General features: G+C 42.6%; 1 protein-coding gene across 1 annotated transcript in view; it reads left to right on the forward strand.

Moving 5' to 3' along the window:
* The window catches only part of nrxn2b (neurexin 2b), a gene marked incomplete at both ends in the record, with an annotated part of 540,835 nt that overhangs the window by 46,838 nt on the left and 481,497 nt on the right, over nucleotides 1–12,500 (forward strand). Inside the window, 1 exon segment of the mRNA XM_080544021.1 lies at nucleotides 5,830–5,850. Within this exon segment, the coding sequence (XP_080400147.1) occupies nucleotides 5,830–5,850 (21 nt within the window).

Here is a 12,500-nt window from a genome sequence, read left to right on the forward strand (position 1 = left end):
GGAAGAAGAAACAAGCATCACAATAGTGACTCATTGTCAGTTTGAGTTTGGGCTCAATTGTTGTTGTCTCTTCTCGTGAGTCTGGCCATTTCCATAGTCCACATAAAACATATACAAGAAATCATCACAAAACACATACCGTAACAAAGAAGAAAAACATCATCATGCGTAACAACAAATAACAAAAGTGAAACCAAAATAAAAGTCAGCAATGCTCAAGGTCTTAGTTTTTAATGAGCATCACAAAACACATAACAAAAAAGAACCATCCACAAACAACAATAAATAACAGATATAATTAAGATTCTCAGATAAGATCTTTTTGATCTTTTAGTTTTTTGATCTTATTCTGAGTTTTCGAGATAATATGACCTGGTAGGGCGTTTCATTCAACCATAGCCCTATACATCACTGAACGCTGTTTCGTATTTTATTTTTTGGAATTGAGTAGTTACCACTGGTGGCATGTCTGGTGGGTCTAGTGATGCATCATCAACGTTTAGCAGTTAGTAAGGAGTTAGTAAGAACTTGCAGACAATCTAGATGGGATAAAAGGGAGAGATAAAGAGATATGTTATATCTAGTATCTCTAGAGTAAAGTAAGTCGCCTTACTTTAGCGACTTAGGAGCCCATCTCCTGTTTCTGTAGTGTGAGGCTGCTTGATGTACAAGTCCACCCCCTGGACATGACGCTGGTATGTCGCAGGGTCTTAACCCCAATCCAACCCGTAATGCTGAGTGCCAAGCAGAGAGGCATCGGGTACCATTTTTATAGTCTTTGGTACGACTCGGTCGAGAATCGAACTCACAACCTCACCCCAATCTCCCAATCTAAGGGCGGACGCTCTAACCGCCAGGACACTGAGCGAGCTGGTCGTCTCTAGAGTAGGTTGTGTGTGACACAAGCGACAGCTCAGCTATTTCCTGCTCTATCCAGAATGTATGTTGTGGTCTACTCCAAAGCCCTAGAGATCAGATGAGTCATAAAACAGCCAGTAAATGCATTTTCCACAATTAATGTTCTTAATCGTTTTGTGTAAGGACTTGGTCTCTCGACGTAGAGTACGGCTTCTTCTCTAGGGAACTTCCGCAGTGTTGTGGGAATAGCTTTGTTAAACAACACTATCATGTCACAGTTTCTAACCTTAAAATCACCATGTTCTTATACTGAGTACAATCCAATGGGGTGTCTCATTCCTACAAGGTAAACCTTCACAACAATGTTTTTTTTTTGGTGTACTGTAATATGAATGTTGTTTTGAATGGCTTTTAGTTTTCCTCTTCTCTATTCTCAATGAGGGACACACCAGCGCAACGAGAGCGTATGTAGGAGTATCTGTTATCTGTGGGGGAAGAGTCAACATTAGTGGTCTCTGAGGAACATTTTCACACAAAACCCCCTCAATAACTTGAGGCATGAATGATGGCGTTTGAGGAAAAAGGCAGCTGTTCTTTCATGCTCTGCCTGCTTTGAACATAGAACCAGGCACTCTGAGTGTGTGTCTCTAAAAGATAGCGGAGTCAAGGCTGGGATCCATCTGAAGCAGAGGGATATAGCAGCCATGATGAGAGGAGGAGGAGAAGGGGAGAGGGGCGGAGACTTTTTGCGGATGATCATAACAACAGCCATTGTATTTGTGACACGGTCTGGTCAATTGGTCCGCAAGTTGGCATCTGATTTAATGTTCAGACTTTTCTTTCTAAAAATGTGAATACATTTCAGCGTTGTTGAAAATCAATGACACACTCGCTAATCAACTAAAGCCTGGTACACACATAAAGATAATCTGGGCGATTTTCGCCCGATTTCCCCCCTTCCGACCAAGGACAGTAAACACCTGATTATCGGATGGCTCTAGAGATTATCCTACAAGATTATCCTGTGGTGTGAGGTGTGTTAAGAGTCCATTTCTCCCCACCATCTGCTCGGAAAATGGTCGGGGCGGACAATTGTAAATATTAAACGTGTTCAATATTTACGACCAAAAATCCTCGTGTGTGGGCGAAATTGACAACACCCGAGTCCGATTGTGACGTGGAATGGAATGTAGCCAATCAAGAAGCGAGCTGACTGACGCGTCTTCTTCTTTTCGTTCTTCGGCACTTTATTTCTCCTGTCACACATGGCTGCCTCTACAGGTCAGTCAGGATACTACTACCCTGATCACGCGAGATTTCTGACTTGGGGGACGAGACTCCAGACTGTCGGAGAACATCTTTATGCATGTGGTCGTATATCGGAGCACACGACACACAATACGATCAAAGCTGTTCAATACATAATTTTTTATCTTCATGTGTGTGTCTCTCTCAAATGAAAAAAATCTGTTAAGATTTTGTAAATCCTTATATGTGTACCAGGCACAAAACACAGCTTGTTTTGCGAGCCTGCTAACAATGTAAAGTGGTGTTTATAGTTAACTAGGTAGCAGTGGGGATTACCACCGAATCCATTGCGTTGCAGTATTTTGGCTCGACGAGCGAGTTTGTGTTGTGATTTTCAACAACGTTGAAACTTATTTCTGTGTTTCGAAATAAAAGTCAGAACATTTCGATTGGTTGCCGACTTGCGGCCCAAATGACCGGACTGTGTCACATTTAACAAACAAGCTCCCTAGGCTTAAGGCTGGCTTCGGCTCTGATGTGGAATCACGTATAGGAAGTCGAGTCTAGGTTTGTCTTCTCACTGGCTCTGTTGTCAAGCCGCCCCGGCAACAGCAGCAGGACTGTGGGTGTTCTTATCTGGGAATCAATAGTGAGATGCGATGGAGGTTTAAAGGGTCCTAAGTGTCAGCCTGGCCTCAAACTCTTGCATTGATTTTCTTTTTGAAGTCAGTTATTATCCAACTCACTCAGGTCTGTTGTTCTCGACGGATGATAACATTGAAATGCTCTTCTGTATGACGCTGCGGATATTCGGTAAAGCATTGTACAACAAACCTACTGAATGTCACAACAAAGGCAGAGAGTGGAGAACTGGCGGCTTGAATTAAACGGCCAGGGTATGCAACATATTCTCCTGTGTCTCAACTCGGTATAAATGGAGCTAACGAGTATAATTCTTCTCTTTTGGAGTAAAAACAAACATAGGCATCAATGTGGCATACAGTACACTCATTCACGCAGATTGCGTGCGTGTGTGTGTGTGTGTGTGTGTGTACGTACGTACGTGTGTGTGTGCATGAGTACATGCGTTCACTGTGAGCATACTGGGACCTCCGATTTTTAAATGGCCTAAATGACCTCACCATTGTCATGACATCTTTACACTAAAAGGGGAGGTAACCAGCGCAGTCGAGTTGCCTTGCCTACAGTACATGTCGTGCATCCAAGAAAAATACATAAAGCTAGGCTACATTTCAACTTGAAATTGCTGTATATTATTTCTTTGGTTTTTCTCCTTGAGTTTGCCCTCTCACCTCATTTCATGTGTTTACTGTTCTATGGAGCTGGCATTGACTGACAGGTATTTAGCTGTTACGTCCTGTAGCCATGTTGCCTTAGCTAACACAAGCTAATAACCCAGTACCACAGGCAGACACTGTACTAGAACATTTTGTGTGTCGACTGTTGATTATGATATAACAAAACCCAGGCACAGCAGCTCGGGTAGAGGATCAAAATGCTAAACTCTCCATAGGGTCTGACGAGGAGCTGGAGGCACTTTCAACATGTCTCAGCACTACGGCACATCCATGATGATGCTTCCTAGAGAGGACTGCTGCTTCGTTTTTTCTTTCACTCTGGCATTAAAGCGTCTCTCCGGTCGCCTGAGGGGGAACTATTTTACCAAGACATCGCCACTCGCTTCCTTTGACTCTCTCTCTCTCTCTCTCTCTCTCTCTCTCTCTCTCTCTCTCTCTCTCTCTCTCCCCCTCTCTCTCTCTCTCCCCCCCTCTCTCTCTCTCCCCCCCTCGTCTTTCTTTCTCTATGTGATATACTCAAGTTGGAGGGAGTCTGTGGGAGAGTCTTTGTTCGTTAGGGGGGCTTCTCTGTGACTGGAGTCATTCTCCACACTACTGTTGAAATTGAATGGTCGGGAGATTGGATTCAAGCCCGGGCCAAGACCCCGGGCCCGTTCAGACGAGGCCCGAGTCTGACATCAAAGACAGTTTTAGGAGCCTAAAAGTCAGAAAAAAACCTAGCCTGAGTTCTAGAAAACGGCCGGGCTTTTATCCGTTGCGAACGACAGCGAGATTCCAGCGCTGCGGTAGGAAGGAGAGGAGGAAGGCCCACTCGTCTGCAGACTGCTTCACTGTAGTTACTCCACCTGCCTTTATGTAATACCTTCTACATTTACAAAAATGACCAGATCCTGCTGTTGTCACCTGTTGTGTGTGTTCGTAAGCGTTGATGCCGATAGCGCTCCGTAAGAACAGCCCTTCAGCAGAGTTTGTCATGGTTTCAATTGATTGGTCGGGTACAGGCGCAGAGGGCATGACTGAACAGAGGCACGCTTGCGAATTGGGATTGTTTATAGTAAGTAAGTAAGTAAGTAAAGCTTTATTTATATAGCGCCTTTCGTACATGAAATGCAACTCAAAGCGCTTTACAATAGAACATATACAACCAAAGATTACAAGGAAAGGAAGAAAAAAAGGGGGGGGGGGAAACGAGACACAACAGCAGGGGAGGGGTGGGGGAAGGGAGGGGAGGGAGGGGTTACATCACCCTCTGTAGAACATCTTCTATCTAATCGGCGCACTGTAGAGCTTTTCTACTTTTCTAAACAAATGCAATGCAAACAAAACAACACAGGACAGACAGCAGTGCAGACAGAACAAACTGTAAAACCATAGCTGCCCTGTGCGGCGCCATATACTGTATGTCCACAGAATACTGTAGAGAACTATTTATTCATTGTTTTTACGTCCTTTATACACCAATTCAGTCATTCGAACTGACAGAAATAGTGAGAGAATGTAAAAAGAAGTGCTAAAAAAGGAAATGATTTGTATTATATCTGCAGTTAACTAAACCAAGTTCTGCCACGGCAACACTGAGCCACTGAATGAACACTGGGCCAGAAAAGCAGGCCAATGTCTTGGCCCGAAACTGTTGGGATTGGGATGTCAATTCAAACTCAAGTGAACACTGAGAAGAGCGTGTCCAGTTTAAGATGACCTGGGTCCTCACCTGGGCTACCAGAACTATTGGGTTGGTAGGGGCTGTAAGGGGCTTGTGTGGCTGTAAACCAGTCAGGCGCCAGGGGCCAACTGGAACCCTTAATGTTAGTCTATGGCAGCTGTGGCGAACCTGACTGGCTTGACCAAAGAGACAACTCCTCAATAGGTCTACTAAACAGGCTTACATACGTACTATGTAATACAGTAACGTTATAAAGTGAAGGTCGTAACATGTAAACTATGAACTGGTTATTACAGTAGTAAGGTAGTGGAGGCAGCTATGAGCAAAGGGGTGTGTGTGTGTGTGTGTGCGTGTGTGTGTGTGTGCGTGTGCGTGCGCGTGCGCGTCTCCTCTGTGTCGTGTTGTTGTTATTGACAGTTAAACAGGAAATAACAATGGAACAGGGACAGTTCAACAGTGAGCAAGAAAATGATGTACAATGTTTCCTTGAAAATGACATGTTATTATTTATTTATTTTCATCAAATGTGATTTAATACAATATAAGATGTTGTTTGCTGCTGTACTTTGAGTTAATCTGTTTTTGTATTTATTTATTTATTTAGGAGAGCATAACGGTACCTAATGTGATCTAGTTATAATCTAATCTATGCTTTTCTTCTCTCTCTCTCTCTCTCTCTCTCTCTCTCTCTCTCTCTCTCTCTCTCTCTCTCTCTCTCTTCTTTCGCTGGCCTCTCTGAAGCAGAAGAGTATGCTGTGGAAGGTAAGACCATTGTTTTGCAGCGCCAGACCCATGACGGGTCTTACTGTATGATGTGGCGTCCATGTTGGATGCCAGTGTTGGCTGTTTGGACTGCGGTTATGGTGACTCCATGGGGCCTAAATTATGCGGATGAGAAAGCAACAACAGCTGTTGTTTCACAAAGCACTATTTACTATTTACCTTCTTTTTCCTTGGTTTGAGTATACTTTTTTTTGGATTATATGGCTTATTATTGGGATATAGTCCTACATGAGCAGTAAAGTGATGGATACAAAAGATCCAGTGGTAATGTTGTTGTGTTGTTGATGTTGTTGTTCTATTTTTGGAGTGTAGCAGATAGCAGAGAGTTCTGTTAGCGCTCCCTCCACTCACATCTCCGGTAGGAGGGCAGGAGGATTGTCATGCTTGGTGCAAGACTACCTCCCATGCCGCCGCAGAGCATGTACAGTACATGTAGCTAGATTAGCATTAGCTTCCGTCTGTCTGTAGACTCACCGTGGGGAAAAGGGATCATCAACCCGGATCAGTCGGGTGGTGCAAATGGAAGTGGTGCGAGAGTGTTTGCTGATAAGTCCGCCACAACACCGGCGCTCTTCACTCCACCCAACAAACCAGCACTCTGGATGTGTTGGAATTGTTATGGATGAGGCAGCCTGATCCAACGCCATGCGCCGTGGCATGCGATGAGGGATTAGGGTGGTGCTGGTGGGATAGAGGTGGACAGGGGGCATGGTGTTCTCTCCTGTCAGGAACACCATGTGATGGATGACCTCTCACAGGTCCGGCCCTGCGGAGGAAAATCTCCCATTCAAAAGAACATGAACTCTTTGAGTTCTGCGGATGTTTTCTTGCACTACTGTATCGAAGCTAGAGTAATTTCACTTGTGGCGTACTGGAATCAGAGGACTGTACATTACGGTTTGCTTTGCTGCTGCTTGCCTACCCTGTGAACCCAATTTGAGCGTTGACCGGAGTTTTTGCGATGTAGAGAGTGAGCAGTGCTGTATAATAAATTGTGTTTGAAGCTGACATTCTCCCACGTGAATCTAAGAATCATAGGCCTGACCTGCTCGCTCAACCAATTCAAAATTGGACAATTGATATATTTCTATACTGTGGACTTCTATGTAAATGTGCCTGGTGAAAAGACAAGCGGCTTAGTGAGTGAATATACACACAATAGAAGACAACCAATCACACTCTCTCTCTCTCTCTCTCTGTCTCTCTCTCTCTCTCTCTCTCTCTCTCTCTGTCTCTCTTTCTTTCTTTCTCTCTCTCTCTCTCTATCCAGTGTGTGTGTGTGTGTGTGTGTGTGTGTGTGTGTGTGTGTGTGTGTGCCCGTGCTGCAGGGTCACATGTCAGATTCACTGAAACCCTTGATGGGGAAAATGTCAGGGTGGCGGTGGGCGAACAACAAGTGACAGCAGCATCCCCTCATTCCTCGCCCCATTCCTCTCGCGCTGTGTGTGTGTGTGTGTGTGTGTGTGTGTGTGTGTGTGTGTGTGAGATCCTGACTCGCAGTAGCAGAGCATTGACCCGTGGTGTGCGTGGTGATCTGTTTCACGCCCCGGCTAGGGAGGGAGCGTAGCCATCTCCCACAGGGTCCAGGGACAAGCAGCAAGGCCTCCTCCTCACCATGCCTGCCTATCAGCAGCGCTTCTCAATGTTCACACTCTGCCTAGTGTCCTATAGTATACTAATGTGTCCCAGGTGCTATCGCTATTAGCTATCGCTAATCTAGAAAGGTGACTCATGATCTGTCGCAGCCTAAAATACCCCACAGTTTCTCAAGAATTTGCACAGGCTGATGTTTTTTGTCCCCTTGACAAATCGCAGTGATGGGGTAACACCCAGTGTTAGGTGGCTGTGTTCTCCTATATGTTTCTCCTATATTACATCATCCTACTTTAATTAAGACGCAAAGACACCCGGAGATGTGCGCTAGCAGGGGGGTGCAGACACCTAAAGCAGATATTTAATGGTTTGTAGTCTCAGCTCACCATCCTGGGAGCTTCGGGTAGCCACCTTGCATTCTACCTTTTGTCCTATTTGTAGGTTCCCCTCGCTGTGTTTGGTCTAATTAGTGGCGGTGACCATGCGTCCAAAGGTTGGTTGAGATTGATGGTAAAGGGAGACCTAGAGAGCCTCGGGGACGTGCGTTGCCCCTGGAATTCTCCGTGTGACCCTGAGCTGGCAGAGAATGGGCCACGATTGATGATCTGCGAGGACAGTGACCCGGTTTTACTGCTAAGCCAACCCTCTCGTATCTGCATAGTGTTGGCCAACCAAACACTAACCCTCGGATTCATAGAAGATATACCCCAATAACTGAAGTTGTATAGTACAGTTGGTTGATTTAGTGGAGCACAGCAATCACATGAGTTATCCACAGAGGTTACATCACCATTGTTTTGAGTGATAAATACAGTACCAGTCAACATTTTGGACACACCTTCTCATTCAATGGTTTTCTTTATTTTTTATTATTTTCTACATTGTAGATTAATACTGAAGACATCAAAACTATGAAAGAACACATGGAATTATGTAGTAAACAACAAGATTAGATTATTTAGATTAGATTACGGTAGTTTAGATTATTCAAAGTAGCCACCTTTAGCTTTGATGACAGTTGTGCACACTCTTGGCATTCTCTCAATCAGCTTGGTGTGTGTGTGTGTGTGTGTGTGTGTGTGTGTGTGTGTGTGTGTGTGTGTGTGTGTGTGTGTGTGTGTGTGTCAGTGGAAAAGGAAACTGTGAATACCGCCTAGTATTCTCTTCTCTAGAATACGGAGGAGAAAACCACTAAAAAAGCAACAGGTGTATATATATATATATATAAATAAAGAAAAAAAACATTGAATGAGAAGGTGTGTCCAAACGTTTGACTAGTACATATTTTCTGAACTCTTTATTTCTAGGGTGTAGTGTTCCAAAACTAGCAAATACAGACCAATCAACTGCGTGACAGTCTTGGTCAACAGTAAATCCTCTGTTTTGGAATGGATTTTGTGACAATATTCCTGAGGTTTGTTTGGGTGAGGGCTGTACTGAGGTCTCTGATCTTAATCAGTCTGATCAAGGCTAACCATCTTTTCTTTCCGGGACATCCAGGCCCAGAGTTAATCTGAAGCTCTATTTTTCCCATCACAAAATGGGAGTTTGATGTTCATTGGAGATATGGGATTATAGATCAAGTGGGGACTGTAGTTATGGGAGATTACTTTGGATCATCTGAACCAGATTATGGATTTTGGCATTATTGCAGAGAAGAAAACATGGACCAGAAACTCCAATGTTTCCTAGATATGTGTCGAAGAAACGCTAGTGTTTAGGTAGTGATGTTGGTGGGGCATTAACCTACTTCAGAATGTTGGTTGTTGAAATATTTTCTTTTACATTCATGTTATGTTGCCCAAGCCGTGTAAATAGAGGATTGCATTATCCAGCCTATTCAGTTATTATCCACCTCTTTATTGTTTATTCTGAAATAGAGGCGATTAAACATATCCAAACAAGCTAAGTCCTCAACATTATTGTTGAAGCTCTTGACTTACTTTCAAACAACAATGACAAATGTATGGATTTACACCTAAAGAGATGTAGCAGTTCAATTACAGTACATCACCATTGCGCTAGTCTAATCTATAAAGAATCTCTCGAAAGATGTTTAATTATTACACATTGTTTTGTTCATACAATATTGATTATTTTACATTAGATGTTCTTAGTGTAGTCTGCAGTTGTTCAGAACCCTTTGAAAAGATAACAGATGTAAGTAAACAGATGTATCTAAAAACAGTATCCACCGTCTTACAAAAGAGCAGGAAAATAAGGTTGAATGACATCCTGCTGAAATTGCTGCAGAGCCATAGAATGCATTGATGTCCTCTCCCCCCATAGCCTCCTCTCCCTCCACAGCCTCCTCCAGATGCTACCTGGAGATGAAGGCTGCTGAGGTCCTGGAGGGGAGCGTGAACACATGACCGCTCTCACACACCATTAATTCCCTCCACACATTGCTTTTTGATAACACGGTCAAAAGCATAGCAGTGGGTGTACATTCGTGAGCGGCTCTTGAATGGTACTGTATCTATGCCATTGGAGTAAATGGACATAGAGCATTAGCCTTTTGAGTTTACGACTATGACTATGTTCATTTTAGCCTTTCAGGCCATTTAGCTACCTCAATCTTCTTCATTTAGATACTGCTATAGGCTAACTTTATTAGATACTGCTAAAACCACACTAGATATTACACTAGATGTTACAGTAACACTTTACCACTGCAAAGGGTGTTGTAACAGATATCGCAACGCTCACAAAGATATTTTGAACCATTCAGATGGCTCGGATGCCTTATTACCGGTATTCTCCTTTCAAATAAAGTTAATAAATCGTTTAAACCTACGTAAATTAATCTTTATCTAATTCGTCACAACTTCCTGTGTTAATTATTTCACCTATGGGGACTGATGGTTATTTAGGATGAGGCGTACATGGAGGGATATGGGGAAGGGTCATGCGTTTCCAATTTCAGTCCGGGGGGAGGTGTCATGCAATTTGCAATTCATAAAATGTTGATATCTTTTAATGCCTCAGAATTCACCACTGTGTGTGCTAGATTACTTTGCTGTTGCTCGTCAACCCTGTGAGCTCAATCTGCATGTTTTCCTGAGTATTCTAGGTAGACCGTGAGTAGTGCTGGACAACCTTCCTTCTTCCTTCATTCACACCTTCTGAATCTCTTGATCTTTTTTTTAATAGATTTCTTTTAGGGATGCTCCGATCTGGATTTTTGGGGCCGATACCGATCACCGATTTTTTTCCTCAAGATCAACCGATACCGATACCGATTTAAAAAAAAATACATAACTGTAGGCCTACTGACTGGATAGCCTACATATTTTTTGCTTTTTAGACAAAAGTTTTGATCCATTAGGCACCAAGCAAACGCAGACCCATTTTTATGGCATAGTAAAGGTCTGGCCTATCACCCAGTTAGGGCCTGAAGCCCAAGTCAGTCGATATGGCTGTATAAAAGACATCATAAACGTGGCCTTCATGGTTTACATACTGTTACGTCCTCCTATGTTTTCTGTTCAGTTATCTGTCTTCCCCAGGAAAAAAAAAAAAAAAGAAAAGATCGGTTTTTGCGATCGGCCATTTTTGCCGATCACCGATCGAGTCATTTGGAGTGAAATCGGCCGATTTAAATCGGTGGCCGATAAATCGGAGCATCCCTATTTTTTTTTACCTTTAATCTTGTATTTCCCCCTCCAATATGATAATGAGGTGTCAATCAAGCACCAGGGGATGGTATCTAACACACCATTGGCTGATCAATGCCACAGTTCAGTGCTCCATTACATTCACCTTGTTCTGTTCACTCTGAAGACCACCCATACAGTCACAGCCTTCCACGTGAAACAAATGATCCTGATGTGACGTGAACAGCAGACACCTTCTAACCTACTAGTAGCGGTATGTTCAAATCAACCGTTAGAATTCAGTTAGGATCCACAATTGTATGGTTGATTTTAACCTACCTTTTTAACCTACTACTAATACTATTAGGTTAAGAGGTGTCTAGTACTACTACTAGTAGTACTTAGGTAAAGTATGGAACTATGAGTTCAGTTCTGATTCAAGATATCTTCAGTTTATATAATATTGCAATGGTTTTAGACATTTTCGTTTTTAAATTCTCAATTTATGATAAATTATGACGCCCAGAAATATATTTTCATACACTCTTTCTATTTCAACATCATTGAACATAATTTAAACTTGATTATTGATTTGCAGATGACCAAATATTATACACTTTCTTTTTACTTAAATTCAATGATAACTTGTTAATAGCAAACAATTAAGACTTTAGTTCTCTTTCCACTGTATTCAGACGCCGTTCCAAACTTTTCCCAGAGCAATATAAATCAGTGTCATTAGCATTTTTAATTTTTTTCTTTCTTTTAACAATTTAGACACTTTGCAGATATCATTTATATACAGTATGAACAGTTCACGTTACACCAGGATCATATGTTTGATTTGGCCTCATATAATGAGATCATTGTTGCTGTGTTGTGTCCAGATGGTTCCCTGCCTTGATAAGGGAAGGTGATGATCAAACAGACTCAGCTCCCACAACACCTGAACTCCAACGCTGAATCACAGCCAATTGTTATCTACTGGAATCTATTACTGATGTATGTTTGTTGATTATTGTTTTCTTGGCGCTGTAATGACAACATGGTGTGGAATAGTGCACTTGTGTGTAGTGTACTGTACTGCTCCACACGAGAAGATCACCCTGGGAGAAAGTTCTATCCATCATTCAGAATGTTCTGCCTGGTTGTCATGCTCACCTACCCCTCCTTTTTTGTTTATATTGGAGGAATACATACATAAAAACATAAATAAATGAATGGATAAAGAAATACATTATTGAATACATCCAGATATGCACAGGTCCGATTTCCCCCATTGGGTTAATGACCCGTCCCTAACTAGGGCCTTACGTTTCATAGTAGTCAAGCAGAGTGAACAATCTCCGAGTACCTTCCTCCCATTGTGTATTAAAATGAAAATGTGTTTGCCTCGTCATAGCTTGTGGCTTCAAAAAAAGCATATATTCTTTTAAGTGT

The sequence above is a fragment of the Nansenia antarctica genome, assembly GCF_963989245.1.
Source record: "Nansenia antarctica genome assembly, chromosome: 13".
Classification (NCBI taxonomy): Eukaryota; Metazoa; Chordata; class Actinopteri; order Argentiniformes; family Microstomatidae; genus Nansenia; species Nansenia antarctica.